The 15,576-nt window shown below is 37.6% G+C and overlaps 1 protein-coding gene across 1 annotated transcript in view; it reads right to left on the bottom strand.

Moving 5' to 3' along the window:
• Nucleotides 1-15,576, bottom strand: part of LOC133418318 (AT-rich interactive domain-containing protein 3B-like) — a 107,904-nt gene that overhangs the window by 50,507 nt on the left and 41,821 nt on the right. Inside the window, exons 3-4 of the mRNA XM_061706897.1 lie at nt 2,946-3,020; nt 2,636-2,708 (exon numbers count right to left, since the gene is read on the bottom strand). Of these exons, the coding sequence (XP_061562881.1) occupies nt 2,636-2,708; nt 2,946-3,020 (148 nt within the window). The remainder of the gene's footprint in view (nt 1-2,635; nt 2,709-2,945; nt 3,021-15,576) is intronic.

Here is a 15,576-nt window from a genome sequence, read left to right as displayed (position 1 = left end):
AGAGAAAAACACTGAAAAGATGCCCCGTTCTTTTAGTTCCAGTGGCGTCAATTCAGTCTTACTAAGGTACGGCAAGGTTACGAGTCACAGAACTGAACTAGAGTATCAATCAGCACGTCCAGCAAATACTCATCACAGAAGTTTATGTATCTGATCTGTGTGGTCAAGAAAACTGGAACTTTTTCAAATGCAGTCTCGCTCACTGCAAAAACTCTACATCTTACCAGGAATATTTGTCTTATTTCTAGTTAAAATGTCTCATTTTTAGTCAAAAAATCTCATTACAGTTAAAACAAGAGTCATCACCAGAAAAATAACTTGTTATTTGACCATTTTCACCTGTTTTAAGTAAATTTTCACTTGAAATAAGTAGAAAAATCTGCCCGTGGGACAAGATTTATCTTCTCATTACAAGCAAAAAAATCTTGTTCCACTGGCAGATTTTTCTACTAATTTTAAGTGAAAATCTACTTGAAACAGGTGAAAATTGTTGTTTTTGAGTCTTGTCTTAAATGTAATTTAATATTTAACACCTAATGTGTGTTTGGGCCTCCTCCTACCTACTAACTTTTTTTTATCATTCTCATTTTACTAATTGTACTTGTCTTTGTTTCTGTTTTCTTTTTCTTATTGCATTTTTACCTTTTCTGCTTTTAACACCTTACCTGCCGATATTGGACTACAGATGGAAACTACAATCTGGCACATTTACATATGTATATATGTTCATCAATGTGCATTGTCCTGAGAAATAAATAAAATAAAGTAAAGTAAAGTAATGAGATTTTTTGACTAAAAATGAGACATTTTAACTAGAAATAAGACAATTATTCTTGTTAAGAGTTTGAGTTTTTGCAGTGTATAATAACTAGTGAAATCGATCATGTTTGCATTTGTAGTTATTCTATATGTATTAAGTAATAGAATAATCAATAGAAATAGACACAGAGTAATTCCATAAATGTATTTAAAAAACAAACATTTACATTTTCCCTTGAAGCCGAGGCGTGGCGGCTGTCGTACCTTCATACCCAATACCCTGATTAGTTGTAATAATTACATAATAATAATAGTTAATAATAATAATTACAGAGACATCTGTGAGGTTTTTTTCTTCCTAAATTCCTGCAGTCGTAGCTTTTTTAGTAACTATGGAGCCGTGGTGGATACGTACGCTCCCCGGCCCCTTTATGAGTCTGACCTAGTATACTTAATAAAGTTGTGGGTGACAAACCTGGCTGCAGCTCCGTCTAATAAAAGGCTAAGTGAATTAGCAGCGGGTCCGGCGGTTCTGGCGGCGAGCCGGACAGGAACCAGGCCAGGCCAGCTCGCTGCCCGCTGGCCGGTAATAACGCAGATCTGCTTGGCTCTGATAATGCAGGATCAACTGAAGCAGATCTCACCTGCTGACACCTTAAGCCCTTTACCGTCGGGAGGGGAATTAGTCCAGGATTTCTGAGCCAACATGGTGTGAGTTACAGGACAGTTTTTTCTTTTTTGCAGGTGATCAGTGTCATCGCTCACGTGAAAAACCGAGCAGAAAAGCAGAAAACCTGCTCCTATGTGGAGGATGAGCTTTAAAAATACATTCTATTCATCTATGTACTGTTACTTTGGAACAGCCTGAGCATAATAATAATAATAATAATAATAATGACTTTGATTTATATAGCGCCCTTCAAGGCACCCAGATATAAATACATAGATCTAAAACAAAGTCAAAACATATCACAATTTAAAAAAAGATATAAAGAAACTTTTTTCCTCAAAATACAGTGGCAAATAAAAATGTAGATATATATAGATATATAGATTAATATTATGGAAATAAACATGTTATAATATATATCCATATATGTATGTATATATATGGATATAAAGAGATATATTATACATACAGTACAGTATTTATGTCCGGGTATATCTATGTTAATATATATGGATATATAGTTATATGTAGATATGTTGATAAATGGATGTTTATTTATGTTGATATATAGACTTATATTATGCTTTTTGTGTTCTATAAGTAAGCTCATTGATTCTCTTGCTATTTGGGGAAATGAATATAAGATTTAGGGGTAGGACCTGATAAGTAGAAACTTCAATACTCCCTTTTGAATATGTTGGTGGATCTGCGAGATCTGCCCATTTGTACTTTATTTTTTTTACTTTTTTGTATTGTTCTTTTTTAATATGCATATTCGAAATAAAGCTCAATAATAAATAAATAATAAAAACGTATTCTGATATTTGCATGACTGATAATCTAGTTCTGCTGAAAGCCGAACATCAGTCGGTCTGAAGTGAAATTCCTTAAAAAAGAAGCAGCTCCTTCTCACACCGAGTCAGGAAATGACTAAGGAAAAGGAAGTGCTGCGGTATTTGCTCTGACCACATGGCCAAAGCGTGAAAAACCAGTTGTGATTAAGTCACCCTACATACACGCCTTGGGAGGAACAACCACAAAGGTGAACAGTTTTATGTTTAAAAGCTACTGAAATAAGCACAAATTGGTGAATGAACATGTTTGCAGAAAATACGCTAGAACTACTGGATGAGATTGATCTGAACCTCATGTAAACACAGATGAACATCAGTTCTGAATATGCTTTAACTCCTGGGCGGTGCTTACCTCGTTTCTGCATGAAGGTGAAGAGGTCGTCCAGAAACTCCTTCCTTTTGGGATCGTTGTCCAGCTCGTACAGCTGCAGAACCAGAACCAGAACCAGAACCAGAACCACACACAAGCTTGTTAGGGCAGAAAGTTTGGTGCAGCCGAGCAGCTCTTTAACAGCTTTGCTTTTAGTCTGAAGTCTCTTCATTATAAAATATCTTTTTTAATTTCAGGTTGATGTAGAAGTTTAACAATAATGGACGTAATGAACGAAGATGATTGTGTGATGACTGAACTGGATGATTATAGTTGGTTTTGAGTTTCTCACCTTAGCGAAGTCTCTGGAAGCTTCTCCTCTCCCCCGGCTGCTGTCGGCCTCGTCAGCCCAGCCCGCACTGCCGTTCTGCACAAAAACACACAAACACAACATCATTTAGGTCTGTTAGCTTGAAATGGTAACAAATACAGAGAGAAGGCTTTTGTAAACAGAGATATGGACAGGAAACGTGAGGAGGAGGAGAAGAACAGAAGCTCCAGCTGAAGGAAAATAATAAAAATAACAACTAATCTATGGTTCTTAAGCATGAACTCCAGACTTATTTTCTGTACTTTTAACTGGTAAGTATGTATATATATCTAGATATGCACCAAAGTAAGTATATATTGCACCAAAGTATATATATATATGCCTCAAAGTATGCATATATATATTTTTTTTTATGCGCCAAATGATGTATATATGCCCCAAAGTATGTATGCATGTGCCAAAATATGTATATATACACCCCAAAGTATGTATATATGTGCCAAAATATGTATATATACACCCCAAAGTATGTATATATGTGCCAAAATATGTATATATGCCCCAAAGTATGTATATATGTGCCAAAATATGTATATATACACCCCAAAGTATGTATATATGCGCCAAAATATGTATATATACACCCCAAAATCTGTATATATGCCCCAAAGTATCTATATATGTGCCAAAATATGTATATATACACCTCAATGTATGTATATATGTGCCAAAATATGTATAAATACACCCCAAAGTATCTATATATGTGCCAAAATATGTATATATACACCTCAATGTATCTATATATGTGCCAAAATATGTATATATACACCTCAATGTATGTATATATGTGCCAAAATATGTATATATGCGCCAAAATATGTATATATACACCGCAAAATCTGTATATATGCCCCAAAATATATATGTGCCAAAATATGTATATATGCCCCAAAGTATGTATATAAAAGCAAAGTCAAAGTATGGTGAATGGCACAAAGATGCACAATGTTTCTTATATTTCCTTAAATGTCCTCAGAACCCAGCAGAACAGTTCAGCGCCCGTACCCTCCTCTGGGTCAGAAATCCCTTTGTAACGCAGACAGAATGAGATTTGTGTTGATTTTTTCGTTGAGAAACGTCCATGAGAAAAAGATGTGTCTTTGAAGGCAGCACATGTTCCTCTGAAGGTTTCAGGAGGTTATAGAAAGTCATGCCTTGCCCATGTGCTTATGTCAGCTATCCATGAATGATGATCTTAGTGCAACCAAAGATCAGAATATCACGGGTATCCAGTTTAGCCTCATTCCCTCGTTGTTTCCAAGCACTTTCTTAAAAATGTTAAACGACATTATGTGCTGTTGAAAAAGAAATATGCAAATATCAATTCCCCTAAGCATTAGTTGGAAAACAGATGTCCTCGTCATCACATCTTTGAGTAATATGTATATTAGGGATGGGCGGTATGGACTAAAAAAAGTATCACGATAATTTCTGGCATTTATCCCGATAACGATAAAAAAATACCAATTCAACTCCATCTTTGTAACTATAAATCTATCTCCACATTCAGTCTTTGGAGCCAAATCACTGCTCTAAAAGATACTAAATACTAAACTACACCAATTAAATTGGATTGATAAAAAGATCCGCCTTCCGCCGTGTTTGTTACACAAAAACGTATCAACGGGAATTTATCTTTCTATCTTTCTTTCTTTCTTTCTTTCTTTCTTTCTTTCTTTCTTTCTTTCTTTCTTTCTTTCTTTCTTTCTTTCTTTCTTTCTTTCTTTCTTTCTTTCTTTCTTTCTTTCTTTCTTTCTTTCTTTCTTTCTTTCTTTCTTTCTTTCTTTCTTTCTTTCTTTCTTTCTTTCTTTCTTTCTTTCTTTCTTTCTTTCTTTCTTTCTTTCTTTCTTTCTTTCTTTCTTTCTTTCTCTCTTTCTCATTTCTTCCTTCTGTCATCAAGGGGAATTTATCATTTTTACCGTGAGATACAAATTCTTACCGTGGGGAATTTTTTTGACGGTAAATCGTGAACGGTAAAGTATCACCCATTCCTAATGTATATATTGACACTGACACATGCAATGAATTTTGCATAAAAAACATGAAATATGGCTTTATACTGTTTGTAATGAAAATAAAGTCAAACTGAACAATGACCGTCTTCCGTGCATTTTCCACACCGTCCCAACTTTTAGATAATTTATGTCTGTATTGATTTATTTCAACTTTATCTCATGTTTTATCCCGACCCAGACCCTGTTGGGGTGACTGACTGCGGGTCAGAGAGACGATGCTGGACGGCTACAAAGCCACTCTTCAAAACAAATGTGTACTCCAACTGCAAGAATGCATTTATCCAGGGGTTTGGGAGTAACCTCTGGAGTTATTGTGCCCCTGAGCTCTCAAATCACCCTCCCCCTTCATCCTCAAACATCTCCATTTGACCTAAACCATCTGCATCTGGGCCGGCCCTGCCCCCACCGGTGTCTCCCGACCCAGCTGGATACACGGGCCCCCCATCCCTCAACCCTAACGCAGCTGTGACGGCTGGCCAAGTTCAGAGAGGGTAACTGGCTATCAGGAGAGGCCAGAGAGGCCGGGCTGGTCAGTAGCACTAGCCTGTGAGCATGCACACACACACACACACACACACACACACACACTTGCACGTATAAACACTAACGTGCACAGGCTGATTACGGCCGTGTGTATGTTTGTGAATGCAGGAAAGGGGGGGGGAGGCCCCACATGATGGGAAGGAAGGAAAATAAAGGCAGAAAGGAGTGCACGGTATGTGCAGAGCAGGAATGTCTCCTAAAGACAAAACCTATAAAAGCATCAGGAATCAAAACAAGATCCGTTTGGAGTGGGACGTTAATAGCTGCGTCCTGGGGTCTGGTTTCAACCGGGAGCTCATTGGTCAGTGGCAATTACAGGCCCTGAAACAAGAGCCAGGAGGGCAAAGGTTGTCAAGGTCCCTGAGAGCAAGTCATTTTCACCCTCTCATGTGTGTGTGTGTGTGTGTGTGTGTGTGTGTGTGTGTGTGTGTGTGTGTGTGTGTGTGTGTGTGTGTGTGTGTGTGCAACAGTCAACGTCCATCCTCCCTAAACAAATACTCATTAGCCATCAACTTGCAGATCCACAGTGAAGGGCATCATTTAAGGCCACGTTTCCACGTAGCCGGGTATTTACAAAAACAGATATTTCCCCCTCTATGTTTTGAAAAATACCATCATTTACACAAGATCGTTTTCAAAATCTCTTCGTTTACAAGAACTTGCATAAATATCTGTTAAGGTGTTATGACAAACCTGCAGGGGGCAGTGTAACGAGAAGATAAAGTCATGCTAGCCAATCAGAATCCTGGAAAAAAACATCAACAAATGACACGTGTGAAGCCTGAATAATATGGTTCTGTGTTAAATTGACGGCGTAGCCTACGCCGTAGCTCTGCGTTGGTGTAACGCGGAACCATAAATCCGCCTGGACTGCAGTTACTTCCAAGACAGAACGAGAGTCTTTGGTTTGGAGTGACAGAGAAGTGGAGTTACTTTTAAGTCTGACTTTAGAAAATAAAACAGGTAAAATACAAGAAAATATTGACGGTTACAAACTAATTGTAAACACAGGTGTCACTCATGACGCTGGTGACGTTTCTGTCTCATAATGTGACGTTCTGAAGCTTAAATGTCCGTTTCTCTCCGTTTACAAGCAAACGTGAAGACTGAGTTTTTGAAAATCTCCACTTTGGCCGGAGTTTTCAGAACTGATGGTTTTTGGAGACTTTGAGCTTCGTTTTCGTGTAAACGAACGAACAAAACGCATGAAAACACCAGCGTTTTTGCTACGTGGAAACGGGGCCTTAGTCTGGAATAGTTGGTACCAGATTGCAAACAGTTGTGGTTCCTTATCCATTTTCAAAAGTCGCTCAAGAGAACATTTAATTCAACAATGTATTCAAGAAAGCTCTTGCTTTTCCCACTGTTAATGTTCTTTTGTACTTCATATTCTGTGTTGCCATTTGTTCAGCAAAATATTCATATTTTCATGATCATGTCTACAGTAATTTTTTCTTTTCTTTTTTTAAATTTTATTTTCATTCATGTTCTGCATGCAATTTTTTTTTTATGATGTATTTTTTATTTTTATGATTTTGTATCCTCATAACTATTTTGTTAAATGTTATTAGGTGGGGTTTACTGGCTCGCTCGCTCCTCCCTGCACAGTTTCTTTTAACTGCACTTATTTGTGTAATGTTATTTTTGCTAAATAAACTAAACTAAACTAAACTAAACAAATTCAGAAAGTTTGAAGATGTTTATAATAAGAATTAATTAGGATATTTGTAGGCATTGACCTGCTTTCTGATAAAGGACAAGTACAAAATACACATTTTATAAACATGAAGAACTAACTTGGTGATAACGATGTGAAAGGTGGAAATAGTGGATTCCAGGTGAGAGCAAGTTACACCAGTATATTCCCTGCATCATAAGTCATTTTCTCAATAAAAATAAATATAATCTAGCCTATAATGTATATCTTACAGTTATTGTTTAAAATATAGAAACATATTGCAGTTAAAGCAAATTCAGATGAAGTTTAAACAATATTTTATCCACAGTGACAGCTTTCTTCATCAAAACTAATTCAAAACTAAGTTTTTTTCAAACTGTATGGTCTTTATATGTTACTCAGATTAGAACAGGTTCATCACACAAAGATAAACCTATATTATTATGGTACATTTGAAGACCTTTGACCACAATTTCACCACCTCTGTTAAACTTTAACCGCTTTACATGACACTGAATAAAGATAATTTTATAAATTCTTATATGGTTATTAGTGCATGACAAAAAATAAAAATAGAAAAGAAACACGTTCCCTATTTTATGGCGTTCCTCATCAAACTGCTTGTTAGGCAGTTAATGTAGCATAACCGTTTGTAAATCAGGTAAAGGTGTAAATGTTGGGACAATAACAGTCATATAATAAAACTACATATGGGATACACACAAAAGTGTATAAATATGGTTTTTAAACTGTGTCCCAGTACAAGAACGTAGTTTCAGTAGTGAGGGCTGGAGCCGCCGGGTCACTGGCACCAGTTTGTTAGGGGAATACAAATATGTTTACACACAAACCACATGCAGACCTGTCTCTCTGAAGGACAATGTTGCAGGTAAAGGGTCAAGGTGCTCCTGACATCAATGAGGGAAGAAAAAAGGTCTAAAAAGTCAGAAATCTACTGTTTAGTCAACGTCAGACTTCGGCTAAATGTTTACCAGTACAGTATACTACGCTTTAACCATCTACTTGGAAAAGATTAACTTTAGCATTACTGGAAGATTTCAGTCCCTTTTTAAGAAAAGAAAAGAAGAGAAAAGAAAAAGAAAAATCACTGAAATGCGTCCAATACTTGGTAGTTTGGTTGCTATTGGGACAGACGAGCTTAAAAATAGACAAAAGCACAGGAAAAAAAAGTCAGGTTACAATAGATTGTTGAACAGTAACTAAGCCAAAATGCAAAAGCAGCGAGTGAGGAAGCGAGTGAGGAAGCGAGTGAGGAACCGAGTGCTTCCTCATGACGCTTCAGCTTGTACAACCACCTCTGCAGAAACTACGGCGGCCGAGACCCGCCATTGCTGAAAATAAAAGTAACGCTGCAAACAGAAACAAACACCACTGCAAATAAAATAAAGGCTTAGCAAATAGAATAAACGCTGCAAACAAATAGAAACGCAGCTGCAAATAAAAGAAACGCTGAAAATATAAAGAAACCCCGCTTCAAATAAAATAAAAAACGACGCAAATAAAAAAGCCACAACGGAAGTGAATTACCGGGGACTGTTTTTGCAGATGCACCTGTGTTTTTATGCGAGAGGACACCGTTGTTGTTTTTATCATTAATAATAATGCCAAGAATAATCTAAAGCGTGGGTAACAATAGTTATTTGGATGAATGTGAAGTTGAAGCATGTGTGGTGTTCAGGGACTTCTCCTCTCACGTAAAAAACACTGGTGCATCAGCAAAAACAGTCCCCGGTAATTCACTTCCGTTGTGGCTTTTTTATTTGCGTCGTTTTATTTGCAGTGGCGTTTGTTTCTGTTTGCAGCGTTTCTTTTATATTCAGCAATGGCGGGTCTCGACCACCGTAAGAAACGGCTACAATAAATTATTTCCATTATTCATTCATAAAAGGTTAGCGACCCTTCTGTCTTGAAATCCTGGCTTGACCTCTCCTCTTCATTTAAAACGGTTTATTGATTGAATCAACATTGTTTTACTGGTTCAAAAAATGAACCTGATAAAATGATGCAGAAACGTAACCACTGTACAAAAGCCCAAACCTCTCAGAAAGATGCTCATTATTATCAATAAAGCATGTGCCTTTAATCAGAAACACTGACTGCTACTCGGCCTCTTAATTCCTGCAGAAATAATAAGCGTGAACTTAGTTTCTGACACAATGTTTCTGTATTTGGGCTTAGTTTTTAGGAAATAAATAAGGAAACAGTGTAATACATCTTCTACTCATCAGAGATTGAATGTAATACATTTTAATACCTTTAAGAACACAATGGTTTTTTCTGTTTGTTTTTTCTTTTTGTTTTTGTTGGGTTTTTTTTAAATAAATTGTATCCTACGGTGGCCGAGACCCGCCATTGCTGAAAATAAAAAGAAACGGCGCTGCAAATAAAAGAAACGCAGTTGCAAATAAAAGAAACGCTGCAAATATTAAAAAAACGACGCAAATAAAAAAGCCACAACGGAAGTGAATTACCGGGGACTGTTTTTGCTGATGCACCGGTGTTTTTACGTGAGAGGAGAAGTCCCTGAACACCACACACGCTTCAACTTCACATTCATCCAAATAACTATTGTTACCCACGCTTTGGATTATTCTTGGCATTATTATTAATGATAAAAACAACAAAAACAACCACACCTCTCACATAAAAACACCGGTGCATCGGCAAAAATAGTCCCCGGTAATTCACTTCTGTTGTGGCTTTTTTATTTGCGTTGTTTTGTATTTTATTTGAAGCGGGGTTTCTTTATATTTGCAGCAACGTTTCTATTTGTTTGCAGCGTTTATTCTATTTGCTAAATGTTTCTTTTATTTGCAGCGGCGTTTGTTTCTGTTTGCAGCGTTACTTTTATTTTCAGCAATGGCGGGTCTCGGCCACCGTAGTATCCCATTGGATACACACAAGGATCAAATATCTAAAGCACAATAAATCTACACACCATAGTTAACTCTTCTGAAGGAAAAGACCAACCCTTAGTTTAGCTTCTTACTAAGTAATGTTCATATGTAATTGTACCCGTCTAACAGAAAATCCAGAGCAAATCCAGCTGTATCTAAAGAAAATATGTCTGTTCTCTGGTGGGTTCAACAAAAAGAAAACGTGCACACACAAACACAGCAATTACGACATGAGCCATTAAGTAGGAATGGACATGTTGGTTCTTGAGCTGGGACCGTGGTCAGCGGAGGAATGTTAACAATATGTTTCTTTTGGTTTCGTTGGAGAAGCTACCGACGTCCTGGGAGCTCTCCTTACGATCAGCCATCCATCCACATCCAACCACATCCATCCGTCCTTAACACACGCTGCTCCGGCCACTAAAGCTTTTATGACAACTATTCACAAGCTTTTCCTTGTAAACATTTGGCCTCCTCTCATCAGAACAACGTCTATGACGTCTAATTCCTGTCAGGAGTCAAGAGCAGGATAGAATTTGGCAAATCCCATAAAAATATCTGCAGATGTGAGAGTTCACCACGTGGTTGCAGTCGGGGGAGAAGTGCATGAGGGAGCGGCTCTGCGCCGCATGTGTGCACAACAGTTGTCATGAGCAACATATCATCGTACGGACACACACGTGTAGTTCTGCCAGAACAGGGCTGTTGCTTTTCTTCTGCTTGCACATTAATGACTACGTTTACATGCAGACAAAATTCGGGTTATTGCTAATATTCCGGTTACTGAAACATTCAGAATATTCCGTTTCCATGGTAATTAATCATTCAGGATATCTGGATCAAACCAGCGACACACGGAGAACATCATGACACAATTCCCGTCATTTCTGCTTCTTCTTCCTGTTTCCAAATTCAAAACAAATGCTGCTTCAACTTTTCTCTCTCCTTCTTGTAAATCTTCTATCCCGGTACTTTCTACCGTCTACAAATGCAGAAATGTTCATATCCTTCATTACATTTATGAAGTGATTAGTCTCCTCCTGGTCTTGTTTCTCCGTGTTTAGAAGAACTTCCTGGACTCAAAAGACCAGGATTCCTTGTGAACAGAGCATGTGCAGAAAACAGATTCCTGTTCCGTTTGATGGGGATATTCTGTTTGGCGTTTACATGACCCAATATTCAGGTTTAAAAGGAGTAACCCAGGGCTCATGTTGGGGTTTTTAAAAACCTGAATATGAACAAATTCGGGTTATTCAAAGGGGTTATTGGTGTTTACATGGCCGTGTTGCCAATATTTGGGTTTTAAAAGGGTTATTGATGCTGGAAACACAGTCAATGACAAATATTAGCTTGTTAATTAGTTTTTTTGATAATAAGTTGGCATAATAGTGGAATTAGGTACCATTTTCTACAAACAGTGACACTAAAAATCATTTAATTCTGTTTCTAAGGAATACAACTTTAAAAATTATTTGTACAATTTAAAGTAAAAAAAGAAAATGCAGTATTTTGTGTGTTTGGGGTCGTTTGTCAGTGATGTTTTACCAGGAACCCTTGTGGGCCAAAGACGTTCTTCTAGTAGGAAAAAGTTCTCACGCTGGCCCTGCAGGAACTATCTGCTGGTGGGGGGTCTCTGACTCTCTGCTGGTCGGGATTTCTTTTTTTAAAGGTTTTTGTGGCTCTAGTGGCCTTTATTTAGAAAGTAGGTAAACAGGAAATGGTCGGGGGGGGGGGTTTGCAGTATAGAGCAACAGGCCGGGACTCGAACCTGCGCTGCTGCACAAGGATCAAGGCTTTTCAACCATGAACAATCAAATGTGAAATTACAAGAGAAAGACGGGACTAAATATATTGTTTTAAATATGAGTGCCGACACATATATATTTGAAAGGGTCTTGATTTAAAAAAAGGTTCAGATATTCTTCTAAAATGCTGAAAGTCACCACTTAAGACCAAGGTTTGGGCAGAAATATGTGCCACTAGAAACTGAATTTGAATAATTTATATTTGAATTTGAATTGCTCAACTTGAATTGCATTAAAAACTGTCACAAATTTGAATTTGTATTGTTTAATTTGAATCATTGCATTGAAAAACTGAATCTACATTCAGTTCTTGCAATTCAATTTCAATTTTACTGTGTCAGACATCCGGGTCTTCTGGAGGAAGAGCAATCGAGTGCAGATACAAAGAATTCCTTTTCACGTAGCCTACTATAACCTCTATTTTCTTTCAACGATATAAACCACCAATGGGAGCTAGATATTTCGAAACTTATTGCGTTTTCTCCATTCTGTAGAAAAATGTCTGCATGCAAATTCAAATTATGTGATTCAGATGCGTTGTTACAGCAACGAAACTACCAGTTGATGAAACCTTGGTATGGGCAGAAATATGTGCCACTAGAAACTGAATTTGAATAATTTATATTTGAATTGCTCAACTTGAATAATTGCATTAAAAAAACTGAATCTGAATCACATAATTTGAATTTGTATGCAGAAGTTTTTCTACAAAACGGCAAGATATAAATCTACACTTTTTACACAGAATGGAGAAAACACAATAGGTTTTGAAATATCTAGCTCCCATTGGTCGTTTATATCTTTCAAAGAAAATAGAGGTTATAGTAGGCTACGTGAAAAGGAGTTCTTTGTATCTGCACTCGATTGCTGTTCCTGCGGAAGACCCGGATGTCTGGCACAGTAGAATTGAAATTGAATTGCAAGAACTAAATTTGAATTGTGAGAACTGAATGTAGATTCAGTTTTTCAATGCAATGATTCAAGTTGAGCAATTCAAATTCAAATATAAATTATTCAAATTCAGTTTCTAGTGGCACATATTTCTGCCCATACCAAGGTTTCATCAACTAGTAGTTTTGTTGCTCTGCATAGATTATGTTTGTCTCCCTGTAACAACGACGTGATTGTGTGACGCACTCTCGGACTCGCTGTATTGAGAGCGTAATCCCGGCTGTCAGCTCTGCAGGAGTGTCAGCTCCGCTGCAGGAGTATCAGCTCGGCTGCAGGAGTATCAGCTCTGCAGGAGTGTCAGCTCGGCTGCAGGAGTGTCAGCTCTGCGGCGGGAGTACCGGGAGTGTCAGGAGTGTCGGGGCTGAGGCGGAACAGGCGACGGACGTCAGCTTTTCCTATCGCTCTGGGAAACACCGGGGAGGTTTGAACGCAGCTGGAAGCTCAAGCTGTTCAATATTTGACAAGTCTGGGCCTCGGCTGATGATGTAAAGCATGACAGTCGTGATGTTTACACGTGCCAGACTTTCATTTCACTAAACTCTTCAGCTCTAAGATCCGACACAAATACCTTCAACGACCACAGGGTAAAATCTAACTCATACTTCCTACAGCAAGAGTCTGCAAATAACTTATATCTACAAATATCTGCACACATTATTCTGTCCAAGAACATGCGTAGGGGAATATTTGCTTCTGTAGATTGAAGGTTCAGCTGCAGAAAATCATGTCAAGACTTCAGAAGAAAGAAAGTTAGAGCAGCATTATACATACACTTCAAAATGTGAAGGGTGCGTATGTTAATCCCAGGGTGTCACCGCCGGTTGCACAATAGTTTTGTATAATAATAATAATAATAACAACCACCACTACCAAAATGCATTCAGCAACTCAGTCACGTGGGTTTTATTTTTTAATGTCAGCGGACTGGCCCCACAAGCAATGTCACAGATCTTTATCAAAGCAGAACACTGTGGGACAATGACAAGGAGCATGAGCAACCAAAATGGTAAAATTAGAAGATGCAGGACAACATTTGGTCAGTCATCCCTTTCAGTGCTGGGTACACAGCTATGGAATTCTTTACCACCAGAAATAAAATCCCAAACAGAATTAAGGATGTTTAGTGCCAAAGCTAAACATTGGCTTAAGCAGCAGCAGAAATGCGAACATTAACTTCTCTCAAGTCACTGTCAGTACAGTATTTTACTAATGTTTTATGTATTTAACTTGTGCAATTTTTAATTTAAATTTTGGAGCTGTGTTTATTTGTTCACTGCATTATTCACTGTATTTGTATTATTGTATTTTGTTTTCAGTATCTTTTATCCTTCATTTGCCTGACCAGGGACAAAGACTGCAAATTAGCTGCAGCTAGACGTCTTGTATGCATCACATTTTTCATTCTTTGTGACAATGTTGTATGTATCGTCCCTGTTAAATAAACAATAAAATAAAAAATAAAAATAAATAAATAAATATTCAAAGTATTGAAATTTGCGTCTGCAGAGCATCGATCTGTTTTCTCATTCCCACCCCCTCCCCCGCACTCAATCCGGATCAATACCTGATCAATACCTGATCAGGCGTGGGAGGAATACTTGTTGGTTGCACGGTTGTCATTCAACTACATTCAGCGACATGGTTGTGACCAGAGCAGGGCGATATAATCGAGATTTTAATATATATCGATATATTTTCAAACGGGATATGGTACGAGACAATATCGTTTATATCGATACAGCTTATTTTGCGACAAATTGACTGAACATCAACACTGACCCTCGCGCTGGATGAAAATACCTTTGTTGCTGAAACCTGACAGTGTTGACAGGTTAGTTTTCCTGGCACAAGATCTGTAAAATGTACAGTAGTTGACTTGTTGTAATTATTTGAGATTTGCTCAAAGAGATGCAATATCTGTTTACATGTTTTATTTGAGATTTGCACAAATGTTTTGTTATTTGCACAACTGTCAACCTCAGTGGAAAAGTCTGCCTGTTACTGTCTACGTTGTATTAATTACAGTGTATTTTAATTTAATTGTTATGCAGGAAAGGGATATTTGTTTTATTTTATTTAAGAAGCATTTTTATTCTATATATGCAGGCAGTTTATTTTTATTTCATTTGTTTTATACATGTTGATATTGTGCAGACCTCTGTTAATAAAGGAACCTGTGTGACATTTGGCACGAGGCTTTGTATTAAAACTGACTGTTTTTTAAGGGTTTGCCTCAGAAAAAAATGAAGCTAACAGAGATGCTAACAGAGATGCTAACAGAGATGCTAACAGAGATGCTATGCTATAATGCTTTGGGGGAAACCCCAATTATGTCACAGAAAATATATGGATATATATCGAGTATCAACATTCAGCTAGAAAATATGGAGATATGACTTTTGGTCCATATCGCCCAGCCCTAATTGTAACTTGTATTTTTTGACGTGCAAACCTGATACATAATGCTAATTTGATGCAAAATCAAATGTTTTATAAAATGCAAACACTGAATGTGTGTGTGTGTGTGTGTGTGTGTGTGTGTGTGTGTGTGTGTGTGTGTGTGTGTGTGTGTGTGTGTGTGTGCACATGCTGTGGTGTTTGTGTGTGTTTCTATGGGATAAACAGATGTCTGTTATGCTGTTAGCAGGTTTACTGGCCCGGCCGTGGGTGGCCTAATGA

Source organism: Cololabis saira, chromosome 2 (genome assembly GCF_033807715.1).
Source record: "Cololabis saira isolate AMF1-May2022 chromosome 2, fColSai1.1, whole genome shotgun sequence".
Lineage (NCBI taxonomy): Eukaryota > Metazoa > Chordata > Actinopteri > Beloniformes > Belonidae > Cololabis > Cololabis saira.
The sequence above is the reverse complement of the archived record's forward strand: the minus strand, read 5'-3'. Positions and strand labels throughout refer to the sequence as shown.